Raw genomic sequence first — 14,616 nt, 5'->3', positions numbered from 1 at the left:
ATATATATATATCATTATATATACATATATCTATTATATATATATATATATATATATTATATAAATTATGTATATATTTTATTTTATATATTTATATACTATACATATAGTATATATATATATATAATATATTAATATATAATATATATGTATATGTATATCACAGAGACATACACGCTTCCAGCAGAAGGGGTTGGGCTAAGACGTGTGAACCTTCTGGTTTTCCGCATGAATTCAATGAGGTGAGATTTCTGGCATCACGCCCAACCTTGTGGATGCTCTCAATGAGCGTCTTTTATTTCTTATATTCTGTCACCCAAACAGGTTATATATATATATATATATATATATATATATATATATATATATATTATATATATATATATATATATATAGATATCTATATATATATATATAATATATACATAAATCTATATATATATATATATATATATATATATATATATAAACAAGTCTTTGAGAATTTGATTTCAGTGAAAATAAATTAATTATTATTATTTTCTGGAAAATAATGTGGTTTAGCTAGATAAAAAGTGTATTGCAAAACTTCTCGTTTGAAATTGAATTTCCTTCAGTATTAAAGAAATTTTTTTTATATTTACTTAACTGTTTATCATTTCACTTGATATCTTTGTGCTATTGGTAGTTCATACCAGATTCTGATCAGCTTGCAGGTTGATAACTTCCCGAGCGGAAGCCTTCCTAACCAATAGTAAGTGAGCCATGCGACCCAGGTAACCAATCAAGAGACAGACTCGTGACCAAGCGCACCAATGAGAGCAAAGCACAAAATTACACGTGGCCAATGAGAGCACGCGCGCTGATTCAGGTTCGGTCTTTTTCGTCAACCGTTCCTCTTCCATGAATTACTTGGGAAGTTTGCTATTTGTTACATGTGAAATAAGATTCGATTTTTTTTGTTTCCTCTGCACATCTCAAAAGTTTGTGGTAGGATACGAAAGGATTATATTGAAAAAGCGTTGCATACGAAAATCATGCGCCCTTTTCCAAAGAGATGTGAAACTGCTGACTCGATGCTCCCGGTGAACGATAGTTTTTGGAACCGTCGTGTGTCTGTAGGAAGTCTCGTGTCGGGTTTGCGGTGAGACGGAGGAGAAGCGGAGAAGCGTGACCGTCATAGAGACACGAGACGCGGTGGGAGTTGGCCGTCCCGTCTGGCGACTCCCTCTTTTGAAGCTCTTACAGATACCTACTCGCACTTTTGTTTGGTGTTCAGGACTTTTAATGAAGAGCTGATATTTTCCCCAAAACAAAGGCATCGTTACGCTTATCATCCGGTGCTTTGAATACCAGTGATGTACAGTAGTAGTGCAGAGATACAGTGAAAAACACCTGTTCGTTCGCCGCCCACCTGTTATTACGTTTCCACGCTAATTGACTCTTTGGCTGGATAGTGTCTGTGCAGTTGCACGAGACAGGTTGATTGACGCCTTTGTAAACAGTGGACAGTAGCCTGTGATTTCTCCGTGTGAAATTGAAAGAAGAGTGTATCAAAAAGAAGCGTGCAAGATGGGTGTGCAACAACAACCTGCCCTTGTCAACAAACCCAAAACAACGAAGCCCATGAGCGAAGCCAGGAAGGTTAGTATCAACCTCTCAGTTGAACTGATCAGAGGTGATCTATGAGTTGTGAAGGTTTTTTCAATAGTAATAACATAGTTATTTTAAAGTGTCTTTCCTACATTTATTTTGTTGATCTTACATTGTTTATTTTCGCATTGGTTAAGTATAATTCTATTCTCCTTAAAAGAGAAGGAAAGAATGTGGATGTTGTTAACGTATTATTTGTTCAGTAATTGTTATAAGAAAATATCATCATATCCTTTTAATTGAATTGTTCATTGATCGTTGGTTGACGACATGCTTGTCGCCTGTACTTATACAGGTTAACGAAACCACAGGTCACTGTGATCGTTTGTAAGAATTGGGAATATTCTAGTAATTTTATATCATTTGTATCCAGACTTTGACTTTTGCTCTTGACCAACAGATTCGGAAACCGCTGATGGAGCGCAAGCGACGAGAGCGCATCAACACCTGTTTGAATGATTTGGCAGCGTTGCTGATCGATGCCAAGATGGTCAAGACTGAGCCTGGAAAGCCGGCCAAACTGGAAAAAGCCGACATCTTAGAGCTCACCGTCAAACACATCAAGTCTTTCAAAGCGCCGGACGACAGCCCCCAGCAGCCGAAAGCCGAGGAAGAGAACAGAGCGAGCAGTTACAAGGACGGGTTCACCAAGTGTATGGGCATGGTCGACCAGACTCTGGGCAAAGCTGGTAAGGAGGCTTTGCGACAGCGCCTTTTGTCCCACCTGAAGAACTGCCTCAAGACACTGGATCCACCCACGAAGGAACCCAACGCTGATTCGCATTCCTCCGTGACCGCAACGTCTGCAGAAAAATTGGAGTCAGATCTGGCGGAGTCCGATGTCAGCGTCGCCTCGAGTGATTCCGAAGCCGAGAGGGAAGAAGAAAAGATTGATTCGCAGTCGACGGAAACTAGCACCAAAGAAACAACCCCTCGTATCACCCTGGTGCCCACACGCCTACCCTCAGGTGGCGTGGCATTTGTTATCCACGGGGGCATTGATCCCAGTCTGCTTTTGCCCAAAAATGATAACAGCGTCGAAAAAACTGATGAGAAATCGGTTTCTCCTCCGCCATCTCCAGCGACTTGTGATTCATCTACTTCATCAGGTGTGCCCCTTCTGCGGTCAGATCACATTCCAGCGCCGTCTCCCAGTTCGGCGACTCCACCTCCATGTGCTTTTCCAGCAGTCACAACCTCTCACATTCCATCACCTCAACCCTCCGCTCATCCTTCCTCCCACACACCGAGTTCTTCTTCAGTCGGGCAGTCATCCACGGAAAAGCCCGTTCACCCTCAGTACCCAGTTGTTCACACCTATCACGCCTCCTCTCCTTGCGTTCCCAGTGCAGTTTACCCAGAATTTCAGTGTCCTTCATCCACCCCTTACAGTACTCTATGCCCAGCGACACCACCTGCGCCCACGTACTGCCCACCTGATTCCCCAAATCAGGAGGATCCCTCCTCTACTAATAGTCTTCATATGCCTGCTACAACCTCGTACCACACGCTCGATTTCCATTCACAACCACAATCTATTCCTCACCATCCTGGTTTCCCACATCAGCCCCACGATCTCCCCACGCCCCCTCCCAGTATTTCTCCACAAAATATTCACCAGGTGCACCAATACCATCATCATTACCAGCCAGTGTCGAGTGAGGAAGACATGGACACGGACGGGCTGTCGGAGGTCGGGGAGGAGGAGGAGGTCGACATTGATGTCGAAAACGATGTTCCGTATGATTTAAGCATGAGAAGGATTTGGCGGTTTTGGTGATTTTGATGACAGTTCTTCTGTATTATGATATTTAGGGTGGTCAGAAACATCCATCATTTATACGCTTATTGCTCATTAAGTTTCTACAGGAAAAGTAATCCCATTGCATGAAATCGAATATAGGCCTGTATGTGAATTCATGGGTCAAGAAATTAACGTAAAGCTATGTCAGTATTTTTTTAGATACTTCGTACATTAAAAAAAAAAAAGTAAACCACGATACTCAGTTGGATACTGTTTGGTTTTGAAAGCTTTTTGAATTTTATGTTTTGTTAATATTAGAGAATTTATCAAATTTTGTTTCTTGTAATCTGTCGTTCTTTCCTTTACATCGTCCTTCTTTACCTTGAAGGTATATATAAATGGCTGTGATATTTATTTTACTTTTGTAATAAATTTTATACCAGTCCCTGCGTTTATTTATCCCTTGTGTAAAGAGCTTGGATGTCTGTGGAATTAGGGAATCTAAGCCAACTGAAACTGGCTCAAGCTGATAATCTTTTCAGATTTAGTACATAACTATGGCTTTTCCCTATTATATTTAAAAAATTATTATTATTGTTATTTCAACAAGCGTTGATAAAAAAAACAAATATCAAGGCCATTTACATGAATGACCACTTTAATAGAATATGATGCCCTTATATAAATAAATTACAAATTTAATAGAATATGATGCCCTTATATAAATAAATTACAACTTTAATAGAATATGATGCCCTTATATATATAAATTACATAAAAGAAGAGAGAAGCGGCCAGTACACAAGCGCTACAATAAACAAGACTTGCGATGAAAGTAACCGCCATTCACTGTCAGTTTTATTGAGAAGGCTCTAGAGGTCTTCCTGTCCGTAGTGTCAACACAGTAGAGAAGCACAGACCAGAAGGGCGTTATTCGCATGAGATTCCACAGAACAAAACGTTCAGTGTAAGAAAAAAAATACATGTAAATCTCCAAGACGGAGAAACAAATTTAAACATTCATATCTTTGTCTTCGCCTGTATTCATTTCCCCTTCGAGGGGTGATCAAGATGTTACACGTCTGATCTTGGTTTGTCATTTGAGATGAAGTTGCAACCCTTACGTACTCCTTTGCATATTACAGGATGCTCTGTAAGCAGGACCCCGTGCTGGCATAAAGCCAGCTCAATAAAAAAAACAAACGACAATCCTTCGCCCTGATGGTGACCTTTGATTTGCATGTTGTTTTGTACACAGTGCACTCGATAGGTTAACAAAGTCACGATGAGTTTTGAAAGAACCTAACCCATCGCTCCCTCTTGCTTAGGAATCGAATCCGGTTGTTTTGCTACATGCCCAGTATTATAATATAATATACATAACATATATATAGATATATATAGAATATATATATATTATATATATATATATATATATATATATGCTTAAAAAATCACAGTAGATGCACGTGACTTCATAAATAAGCGAATACCCGACGGGAAAATGATAGTCAGGAATCCAAGCGCTTTTCGTCTTTATTCAGACATCGTCAAGGAGCTACTTGACGATGTCTGAATAAAGACGAAAGCGCTTGGATTCCTGACTATCATTTCCCGTGGTATTCGCTTATATATATATATATATATATATATATATATATATATATATATATATTTGAGATAGATAAGAGAATAAATATATATACATATACATATATATATATATATATATATATATATATCATATATATTATAATATAATTATATATATATAGATGCGTAATGTGGTGCGTTTATGAGAGCAGGGTCTGATCGAAGTAAATCAGTCTTGAGTCGGTTCAGCTTTGGATTGACTTCATTACAACTATTTAGGCATAGATTTTCCGACCAGTGTTCATTGGATTTGTAAGTGTTTCAGTGGGCGCTCTTGCGAGTTACTTTTTAAGGAAATGACATTCCCTTCATCCAACTTTTTTTGGGTAATATACTAACTCCGGTTCGTATTTTTTTTGGTTAGATTTTATTATGAACCATTTGTGTTATTGGTTGAACCGTAAAGGCAAATCATTCAGAATTGTTGCTGTTCTAATTTAAACAATCTGAGCGTGACTGTCGAAAGGACTTGAATATGAATGCCATTATCATAACTATGATATACGATGTGAGATCATCATCTTTCACGTAGTCAAGTGATTCGGTGATAAAACCCCGTGATATAATCTAGTCATGCATTACAGAACGTTGTTTCTTTCTCTTCTTCTTCTTTAAAATGTGATTATTTGCTTCACTTTATTCTTGTGAGGAGTTTGTAGCTGAAGTAAAGATAGGGATAGAAAGTTCTATGAGTCAACTTGAATACCAAATGTCATTTCAGTTTACTGTTTCCTTTTCTTCTTTTGTATAAAAGGAAAATACTGTCTTAGATAAATTAATTGCCTGATGAAAATAAAAGCATGAATATTCACATTACTGAATTTGTTGAAAACTAACAACAATAAAAACTAGAGTCCAAATTAAAGTCCTTATTATGGAAAATATAGGCTGAAGAAAAGCTTGTAATAGAGGCTGAATTTTCCGTCGGATATCTGAAGCTCTTCCTCTTCTTATTCAATTCTTTAATTGTAGGAGTTCCATAGACAAACCACTTAATTTTGTTAGCATTTGATTCCTCAGGCAATGGAGGAAGTTCTATTTTATAAAAACTGGTTCACAATTCTTTGGAAGATTCGTATTTTTATCTGGCCATAAGAAAAACAATGAGTATGGGAGGGGTCAGATGTAAGTCATGCTAAACGTATTAGTTGCAAAGTAGGCGGCAAAAATGTGCGATGCTGGCAGCGTGACATGACATTGTCCGAATTATGGTTATAGTTCGGTCTCGGGTGTATTTGAATTGTTCCTTCCTCTCTGATAGCATTTTATAATTATCTATCTATCTATCTATCTATCTATCTATCTATCTATCTATCTATCTATCTATATATATATAATATATAATAATATTATATATATATATATATATATATATTGGTAGCTTATTAACTCATGAGTAATAGTGGTTGCATTTCCGCTGAAGTTTTGAATGTTTATTTGGTGACAATGTTTGCTGCTTTCAAGATATTCCGATGGTTTGTTTCAGTCCTTTCATAAAACGACAATGACAACTAAACTTTCTCCCTATAACTTCTCGTGAAATGTTTGTGAAATCGTCGATATGTAGTTCAGGAATTATCAGTGATGTAAATGCATATCAGGTTTCCGTTGTGTGGTACTGTAAGAAATAATGAATTCCGGATTAACATTCCCTTGTTTTCTGTTGTATAGCACTTGATGAAAGGTTTTCGGCATATATGAGGAGAGAGATTTCCTTTTCATTACATTGGAAGTGCAATTAAGAACTGTTGATGGGCCTGATATCAGATCTGCTCGTTAGCATCCGCAGGAATATAAATAGATGTTTCTCCAAGTCAGTTGTCACTTTGAAACTGAACGAAGTTTAATTGTTGCTTGGTTATAGGTTAGTAGTGACTGTACTTATGAGAAATGACCGGTTAGCTTTTGTTACACTTGTTGCTGTACGGGCACGCATATTTGAATTTTGACTTCTTTTAATAGATATAAAATGTAATTGTATGAATTGTGTTGGTTAAGATATCGAGTGAAGTGTCGATATTAATGTTTTCGAAGTAGGAGCTGTGATGACTATAGCCATATGATCGCTAATGTATCATGCCTACACAATTTGAATCAGAGAGAGTCAGTTAATGAGGTACCTGAAAGTTAACAAAACTAGAAAGAAAAAGAAGAATATTTTCACGACTTTTGTCGTCAGGGTCCTGGAAAATAGTTGACTATCGTCATTACTCTGCCATGGATGCCAGATCACGGCTCGGCCTCACACGCCATATGTTTTCAATCGTGATTTCCGGGCACTGGAGCCCTTTTTTCCCTATAGAAATGATCTTGGGGCGTTCTTCAAGATGAGCGGTAGCCCTGAGGCACGAGCGAGGTAGCAGCGTCCCTGGAAGACAAAGGAAACGTAGGAATAGGGGAAGGATGTGTTGACCACCTCAAGGAGATCCTCTGCTATCGTTATCCCTGGGGGAAAATGACGTCCTCTCGGGTTGGCCCCGTTTGCCTCCCCTGAAATCCTTTATGAGTGACTTCCCTTCTCTGCGTCTCGTCATTAATGAAACCTCTCTCTCTCTCTCTCTCTCTCTCTCTCTCTCTCTCTCTCTCTCTCTCTATCTCTCTATTCCGATCAAAACGGTCGTTCTGGTATTTTTCCTACCACCCTATAATTATACGGTAGGGTCACAAGTGACCTTGTCTATTGGTGTTTGATATATTCCTCTGACGGGTCGGTATCACTATCTATTTATCTGATTGCAAACGTTTTTCATCAACGAACACATAAACTTAAGGTATTGTTTAAATGCATCATTCCGAACTCCTTCCGGTAAAAAATGTTGCACTGAATTAATGTAGGATGGTAATGTTAATTGATTGGTTAAATCTATATATATATATATATATATATATCTATATGTATATATATATATATATATATATATATCATATATAGACATATATAAGGAACTTATGACGTCCAAAGAAGGATTCGAACTCGCATCTTGAGTATCGGGATGAGGCCACATTACTGGGCCGACCTCAAGAGTTATATATATATATATAATATATATATATATATATATATATATATATATATATATATATATAGTATATCTATATATATTATAGATAAATGCATACACGATTCAAGTTGCGGCATTGTCTTCTCCATGACTAATGAAAACTGAGGTGAAGATGAAAAAAGAAAAAGATATTTTTAAAAGAAAGTCTCTTATGAAGTGGACATTTTTGGATTTTAGCGTTATATAGTTTTCAGATTTCGGATGTATCATGTGCCAGGAGTTTATAAAAGAGGAAGTCACCATGGACTGACTTTCTGAGTCTATCGATAACACTTGGCCTTACGTAGACATTTGCAAATACTGTAACTGTCATTTTCGAAATTTTGGTTAGATTTTCAATATCCGTACATCGTTAAATTTCTTGATATCCATGTTATACATTCATGGTTGAAGGCTGATCTGAGAAGTGACGGAAAAATGGTTCGCGGCAATTTATTTCATTGAGAACTTGACTCGTCCTTCCTCTCGCCCACTGATTGATTATCTGAGACAGTTGACCTGATCAGTCAGAAGTTCATGTTTAAGCATTGCCGTCAAGGAATTACCGTAAGCCAAATGCTTCCACTGAGTTCCTTTTCATTTCCTTGTATGTATTTTGATAATGGAATCCTCTCCTGTGTTTATGTCCATGTAGACTGAAAACTTAATTAATATTTTTTGTTCATAATCTAATTAGTAAGCAATAATGCTGTTTAGATGAACGAGAGGAAAGGTCCGTTTCACGTTATGAAACAATCTTTTCTGCGGTCAAAAACAGAAAAGAAAACTGATGCATTGTCATGAAAGATAAAATAACTTTCCACGCACATTTTGGAAATTCACCCATTTACATGAACTACATCATGATTGCAAATCATTTTTGTATAGACGCGGTCTACTCTGAACTCATTTTGATCAACGATGAATGTTTGTGAATGATCGTCTGGTCTTGAATGGCTTCTTTTCTCTACTACCAGACTCCTCCGTAAATGAATGGGCCCGGCCGTTTATAATGAATGAACTCTGACCCTCATCTCCTTCCCATACCCGTATCTCCGCCTTGCTCACCCTCCCTCCATCCTAGGGAGTTCCGATCCCTTGCCAGCTCCTCGCTAAGTGGCTCTTGTCTAATGGGTAGTGAGCCATGACCCGCCATTTAGTCAGGCTCCTTTAATTAACAGGTGGGTGAGTTTTTATAAATAGGGTTTGGGAAATGGGCTTTTCTACGAGAGCAGTGGAAGGGACTGAAGGGAAGGAGTAAACGTCGAATGGAACGAGTTATTGTATAATATTGAATCCTCTGGCTTCATCCGGAATCTAAGATTCTCACGTTTATTAGATTCCTTTCATGTAGATTTCCAGAGGTTTAACCGCTTCATTGCTGAAGCAGGATTGCAGTTTGCAGTGGGAATGCGTTAAGCATTCATTTGCTGAAGTATTTTGCTCGTTGGAAGCTTCCTTGAGTTTTTGTTTTTAATGTTGACTTTAATGGCATGTGTCTTTTAGTTGATATTTATATTAAGTGTCTCGGTGAAAACTAACTGAGCTTTTAAGCACATTTCCAAGTAGATTTGACTGAAACTGTCATTTCTCAAAAGCAGCCAAAGCAGCCTTATATATAAGTATTTTGGAAGAGAAGGTTTGTCACTAACCGCTGTTAGACACACGAAATTCTCGCGACGACTCAGGACGATTGTTGCCTCAGGCAATACACCAGTCGCTGCCTCGGACCGGAAGTGGCTGTGTGCGAAACCGTGTAATCAGCGCTTTGTTTTCCTCAGTAATCCTTTGCTGTTATGGGTTGTGTGCACGAGCGGTAAATGCTATCTTTTTCCTCTAGTTTTAGCATGCTACTTCACTGCTGTTCATTTCGCTGTTGTTCATTTATGAGATGAATGTTCAAAATTCCATTATCGTTTGAATATTGTGTGATTCTGCCTAGATCTTCGCCTGACATATGTGGAGTGAGGCTGTGTTAGGCTTAACTCGGGAATGAAGGTAATTATGCGAGCGGACAGGGGAGGGGAGCAGAAATGAATTCTTCACTGTGGCACACGAAGGGTAAAGTAGAAAGGGTAGCGTCAAACAGACGGTGTTTTAAGAAACTGAAAACCGAAGGGGAATCATCGAAGGGATCGAAGAGAGACGCTTGCAATGGGAGAGCTGAGCGGGGTCGGTGCGTCTTGGCTGTTGGACCGGGGAGGTAAGGACGGAGGGAGAAGAACCCCCGAGAGTTGTGGGCGGAAGGAGGTGCCTAAGGGCACGCGTGTTGGGGCTGGCGACACTGATTGCTGCCGCGCGTGCTGCTCCTGATGATAGGATTTCTTCTGGAGATATGGCGGGCTGAGGGGGTTGGGGAGCGTCACGGCGAAGGAACGGAAGCGCGAAAAGGCTCGGAGGAAGTGGATGGAAAAAGCACGATGGCAGACGATGTCGTCTCTGAATTTCATGCCTTTATTGCAGCAGACGTCAAGAGGTTCAACGAAGAATTAAAGTCAGATTTTTTTCGCCGATTTGTTATCATTATTAATCTAATGAGTCAGTGTGTAATGCTGATATAAGATCAACTGCAAATTCCTGGAACGTTGCGCTTCGCGGCGTCAACGAATATAGCGGTTCCCTAACGAACGATTACATTTTTTATGTTGGGCCTGTGCTTTGTCGGTTGTATTTATGGACAGTTTGTTCTTCAGCACTCACATCTCACTACAAATCATGGCAGAAAAACGTTCTATTTGTATCTGTAAAGAAATTTTTTTTTTCTTGTATTGGCGGTTCGTTTCTCTTTCTGTCGACTTCTTGCGTTGTAGAATTATTTTTATAATATCTGCTGTGTATTCCCTTTCAACTTTTTCGGAATACTACACTTTTGAGTTATTTCCTGTTGGGAAGCGTTGAAGTTAGAGTGCGTGTGCTCGCTCTTTCTGCAGCGTGTCTCATTGCAGTGTACGTAATATATCAAGACGTGGCGGCGGTGCTCGATAGTTACAGTGTAAGTGTTCAAGGTCTAGAGAATTTTCATTGGACGTCGGTGGTAGTAGTATCATTACTTCGAATTTTTGGACTTGTATTGTATCAAAGCTGAATTTCAATCCCAGACGATTTGTCCTTATCCACGGGTAGGACTCAACGTCTAGGATTCAACATTTTCTGAGATCTTCGAAGACCCTCAACTTTATCCTCAGAAGTTTTAATGCTTTTCTCGCATTAGATTTCAGTTACGTTCCAATACTGATTAAAAGAATTTGATTGCTAATATAATAGTTGTACTGTCTTTATTCTAATAAAGGAATCTGTCTTTCCATTATACATTTGCTTGACGTATCTTTCCTGCATTTATTTGAATTTGCATGATTAGGAATAGGCCAAGACATTGTTTTATGTTCTACCATTAAAGTAGTTTTGATATGATGGTCAAGTCCATTGGGTTATCTTTTACCATCCAAATCTGTGATGTTTACATTTTCACAGATAGTACACATTTGCATTATACAGGAGTCTACTGTATAGGAAACGAGGATACACAGATAGTACACATTTGCATTATAAAGGAGTCTCTACTATATAGGAAACGAGGATACACAGCCTTGTCATTATAAACTAAAAGCGAAAGATGCCCAGTGACTTCTTAGATTCCATAAAGCTTCACGTATTAGGTCACGAATGAGTCGGAGACTGAATAAGAATCTGGCGGGTTTTGTTAACTTTGCTTTTGTTAGGAATTATGGTTGACCAGTGCGTTGTTTCTTAAAGCGCGGTAAAGTTGGTTGATATGATCTGTCATATTATAGAATTAGCGTTTTGTAATTGTTAAGCAAATTTAAGTAAGCAGTTAAAAGCTGTCTCGTTGTCGCATCATCGTTGAATGGGTACTGACTTGAGCCCAACATTCTTTGAGGGAATGAAGTGAAGCTGAGCGGGGAAAACATAGAGACTTAGGATAAAGCAAGGATTGTCTTCCCTTTTTTTTATTTATTTATTTGACACTTATGAATTATTCTGAAGCGTCGTATTTTGACTACCCTTATTATAATCACGTGATTTTTTTTCTGTCTTTCCATATTTAGACTTAATCCTTATCACAGAGAATATTAATTTGTGCCTCGACGTTGGCTACTCTAATATTTCTCTTTATTATTACATAATATGCAAGCTTTATATATATATATATATATATATATATATATATATATATATATATATATATATATATATATATATATATTCATGCATATGCTTGAAATAAAAGAATATTCACGCTATTTAATTATCAGGCGACGCAACAGGTTAAGTTTGAAAGGAAACGAGAGAGTGCCAAGTACTTGTATGTATTTTCCACATATTTGTCTCCGTGTATAACAGGCATGAAAGTACTTGGATGCCTGTCGTTCATCTTAAGCACTTCCTTTGACTCCAGGTGAGGTGGTATATATATATATATATATATATATATATATATATATATATATATATATACATACAGAGAGAGAGAGAGAGAGAGAGAGGTTGACGAAAATATATTGTATAGTTGAAAAGTATAAAAGTTTTAAGGAAAATGAAGAGAGAGAAGCCTCGAGATAGTTGGATGGAGTTTATGAGAGAGGTATTGGAAAAGAAGGACCTTATCCAAAAGCGTTCGGTTACGTGCAAGGTCAAGTTGAATGGTGTGTATATGTAGAGAGTTAGATTTGCTGTTGATGAGCTTTTATAGATGTAAACACAGTGCGTAATGATGGAGAAGTTTTACTGCGCAGACGACTCATCCATGATTCAGCCATTAGAAAAGGAATGTGATAGTCCCTGCAAGTGGGTAGTACCGTCAGTGCACTTCGTGCGGTGCACTGTAGACATCACGTAAGGTTTTATGCAGCGTCCCTTCGGCCCATAGCTGCAACCCCTTTCCTTCCTTTGACTGTACTGTAGCCTCGTTCAAAATCTCTTTCTTCCATCTTACTTTCCAGCGTTTCCTAACAATTGTTTTTAGTTCAAAAAGTTTTTACTATCCATTTCAGTTTCAGCGCTGAATGACCTCGTAGGTCCCGGCGCTTGGCCTCTGACATAAATCCTGTATTCTATTCTATGAATGTGGTAGTGGCCTTTGTTTGTTTTGATCTCTGCAGCCCTTATGTTGTAGCCCTTATGTTGTAGCCCGTCTTTTGGAAAACGGATGAGTTTGTGTAGTGTTCAGCAAATGGAGATGAGGCGAGTACTGAGCAATATGAATGATCTCTGTATCCTGAGCAGCGGAAAGAGATGAAAGGGGAGTGAGGGGGGAGGGAGATTGTGTGCAAAGGAAGCTTAATGCAACAGATGAAGAACGGGAGAAGCAGTTGCAAAGTTGCAACGGAAGGAGCAAAAGGCCCCAGGCACGGATGGACAGCCATATTGAACATCATTCTAGCTGATCAAACTTGCCTATGGACAAATTCCGTCCGGATTTTGGCGTAACAGGTTACTCTCTCTCTCTCTCGCATTCCTCCTCGTCACTGTATCCTCCTTCTCTTCTCTCTCATCATTCAGATGGGCGTTCTTGCTTGCAGTGTACAGAATACTCGTTTCTGCTGCTAAACATTTCGTCTTTATCTTGTCAAAGAGAAGGATTTAGCGCAGCTTTAACGTATAACTGCTTTTTCTTTTTATTCTTATTAAGCAGTTGGTAATTACAACAAATATGAACGTTAGAATGCAATTTTCATTATGTCGTAATGATGCTGTTAACTCAGCGGTTTGAAAATGTATCGATACATAATTTTAAAGCCACTATCGTTGTCTCCGTATCAAAGGGTGGCTCCAGAGAAAACGCAGACAATGGTGACTGCGTTATGCATGTTCATATATATATATATATATATATATATATATATATATATATATATATATATATATATTAATATATATTATATATATATATATATATATATATACGTGTGTGTGTGTGTGTGTGCATAGTTAGAGGACTGGCTTAAGAACAGCGTGTGAGATTAGTTCAGAAAACGAATGACGAATTGATGCATTTGATGTAAATCAATTATATGAGATGTTTTGGAGAAAAGTAGCAAAAAAGTTTTTTGAATGAATAGAAGTTCAGTGTGGACGACACTTTAAAGATTATACTTTCCAAATTGAATAGGAGTGTGATCGGGTTGGTGTGAAATTGGTCCACGAAAAGCGGCAACATTATTTTTTCGGTTGTTTAGTCGTTTTATAAATATTGCTGAGGGACAAACGTGATGAAGAGTTGATGATGCTGTTGCAAGTTTATGGGAAAAGAAAATATGTCCTGAGTAAAGTGGCTGATGTTCCCGGGTAATGGAACGGTAGTCGGTGATAGTGGAAAGAAGCTGTCGGGAGTAGTGGAATAGTTAATGGGGGATGAGAGAAGAGATTAATTACCGAAGGATGAATTATCAAGGAAGGAAGCTGGATCTCTGCAAAAGCCTTGAAAGAGAAGACGAATATGTATGGAATAAATTATATTGCTAAATATTAATAAGAGTTCTAGGCTAATAATAAACCGATTATTCTGTTGACTATAAGATAATTTTC

The 14,616-nt window shown here is 38.2% G+C and overlaps 1 protein-coding gene across 1 annotated transcript; it reads left to right on the top strand.

Annotated features, from left to right (window-relative positions):
- Positions 1 to 651: 651 nt before the first annotated feature.
- On the top strand, positions 652 to 3,820 carry LOC135217075 (protein hairy-like). The gene is made up of 2 exons (XM_064252757.1): positions 652 to 1,623; positions 2,033 to 3,820. The coding sequence occupies exons 1-2, from the start codon at positions 1,552 to 1,554 to the stop codon at positions 3,410 to 3,412; spliced, it is 1,452 nt and encodes a 483-aa protein (XP_064108827.1). The 5' UTR covers positions 652 to 1,551; the 3' UTR covers positions 3,413 to 3,820.
- The last annotated feature ends 10,796 nt before the right edge of the window (positions 3,821 to 14,616 follow it).

Source organism: Macrobrachium nipponense, chromosome 7 (assembly GCF_015104395.2).
Source record: "Macrobrachium nipponense isolate FS-2020 chromosome 7, ASM1510439v2, whole genome shotgun sequence".
In the NCBI taxonomy this organism is placed as follows: Eukaryota; Metazoa; Arthropoda; class Malacostraca; order Decapoda; family Palaemonidae; genus Macrobrachium; species Macrobrachium nipponense.
Note: the sequence above shows the minus strand (reverse complement) of the source record. Positions and strands in the feature narration are given on the sequence as shown.

Coding starts and splice junctions, on each gene's coding strand:
- LOC135217075 (XM_064252757.1), top strand. CDS start 1,552: ATGGGTGTGCAACAACAACCTGCCCTTGTCAACAAACCCAAAACAACG. Junction 1,624..2,032: donor CCATGAGCGAAGCCAGGAAG/GTTAGTATCAAC, acceptor CTTGACCAACAG/ATTCGGAAACCGCTGATGGA.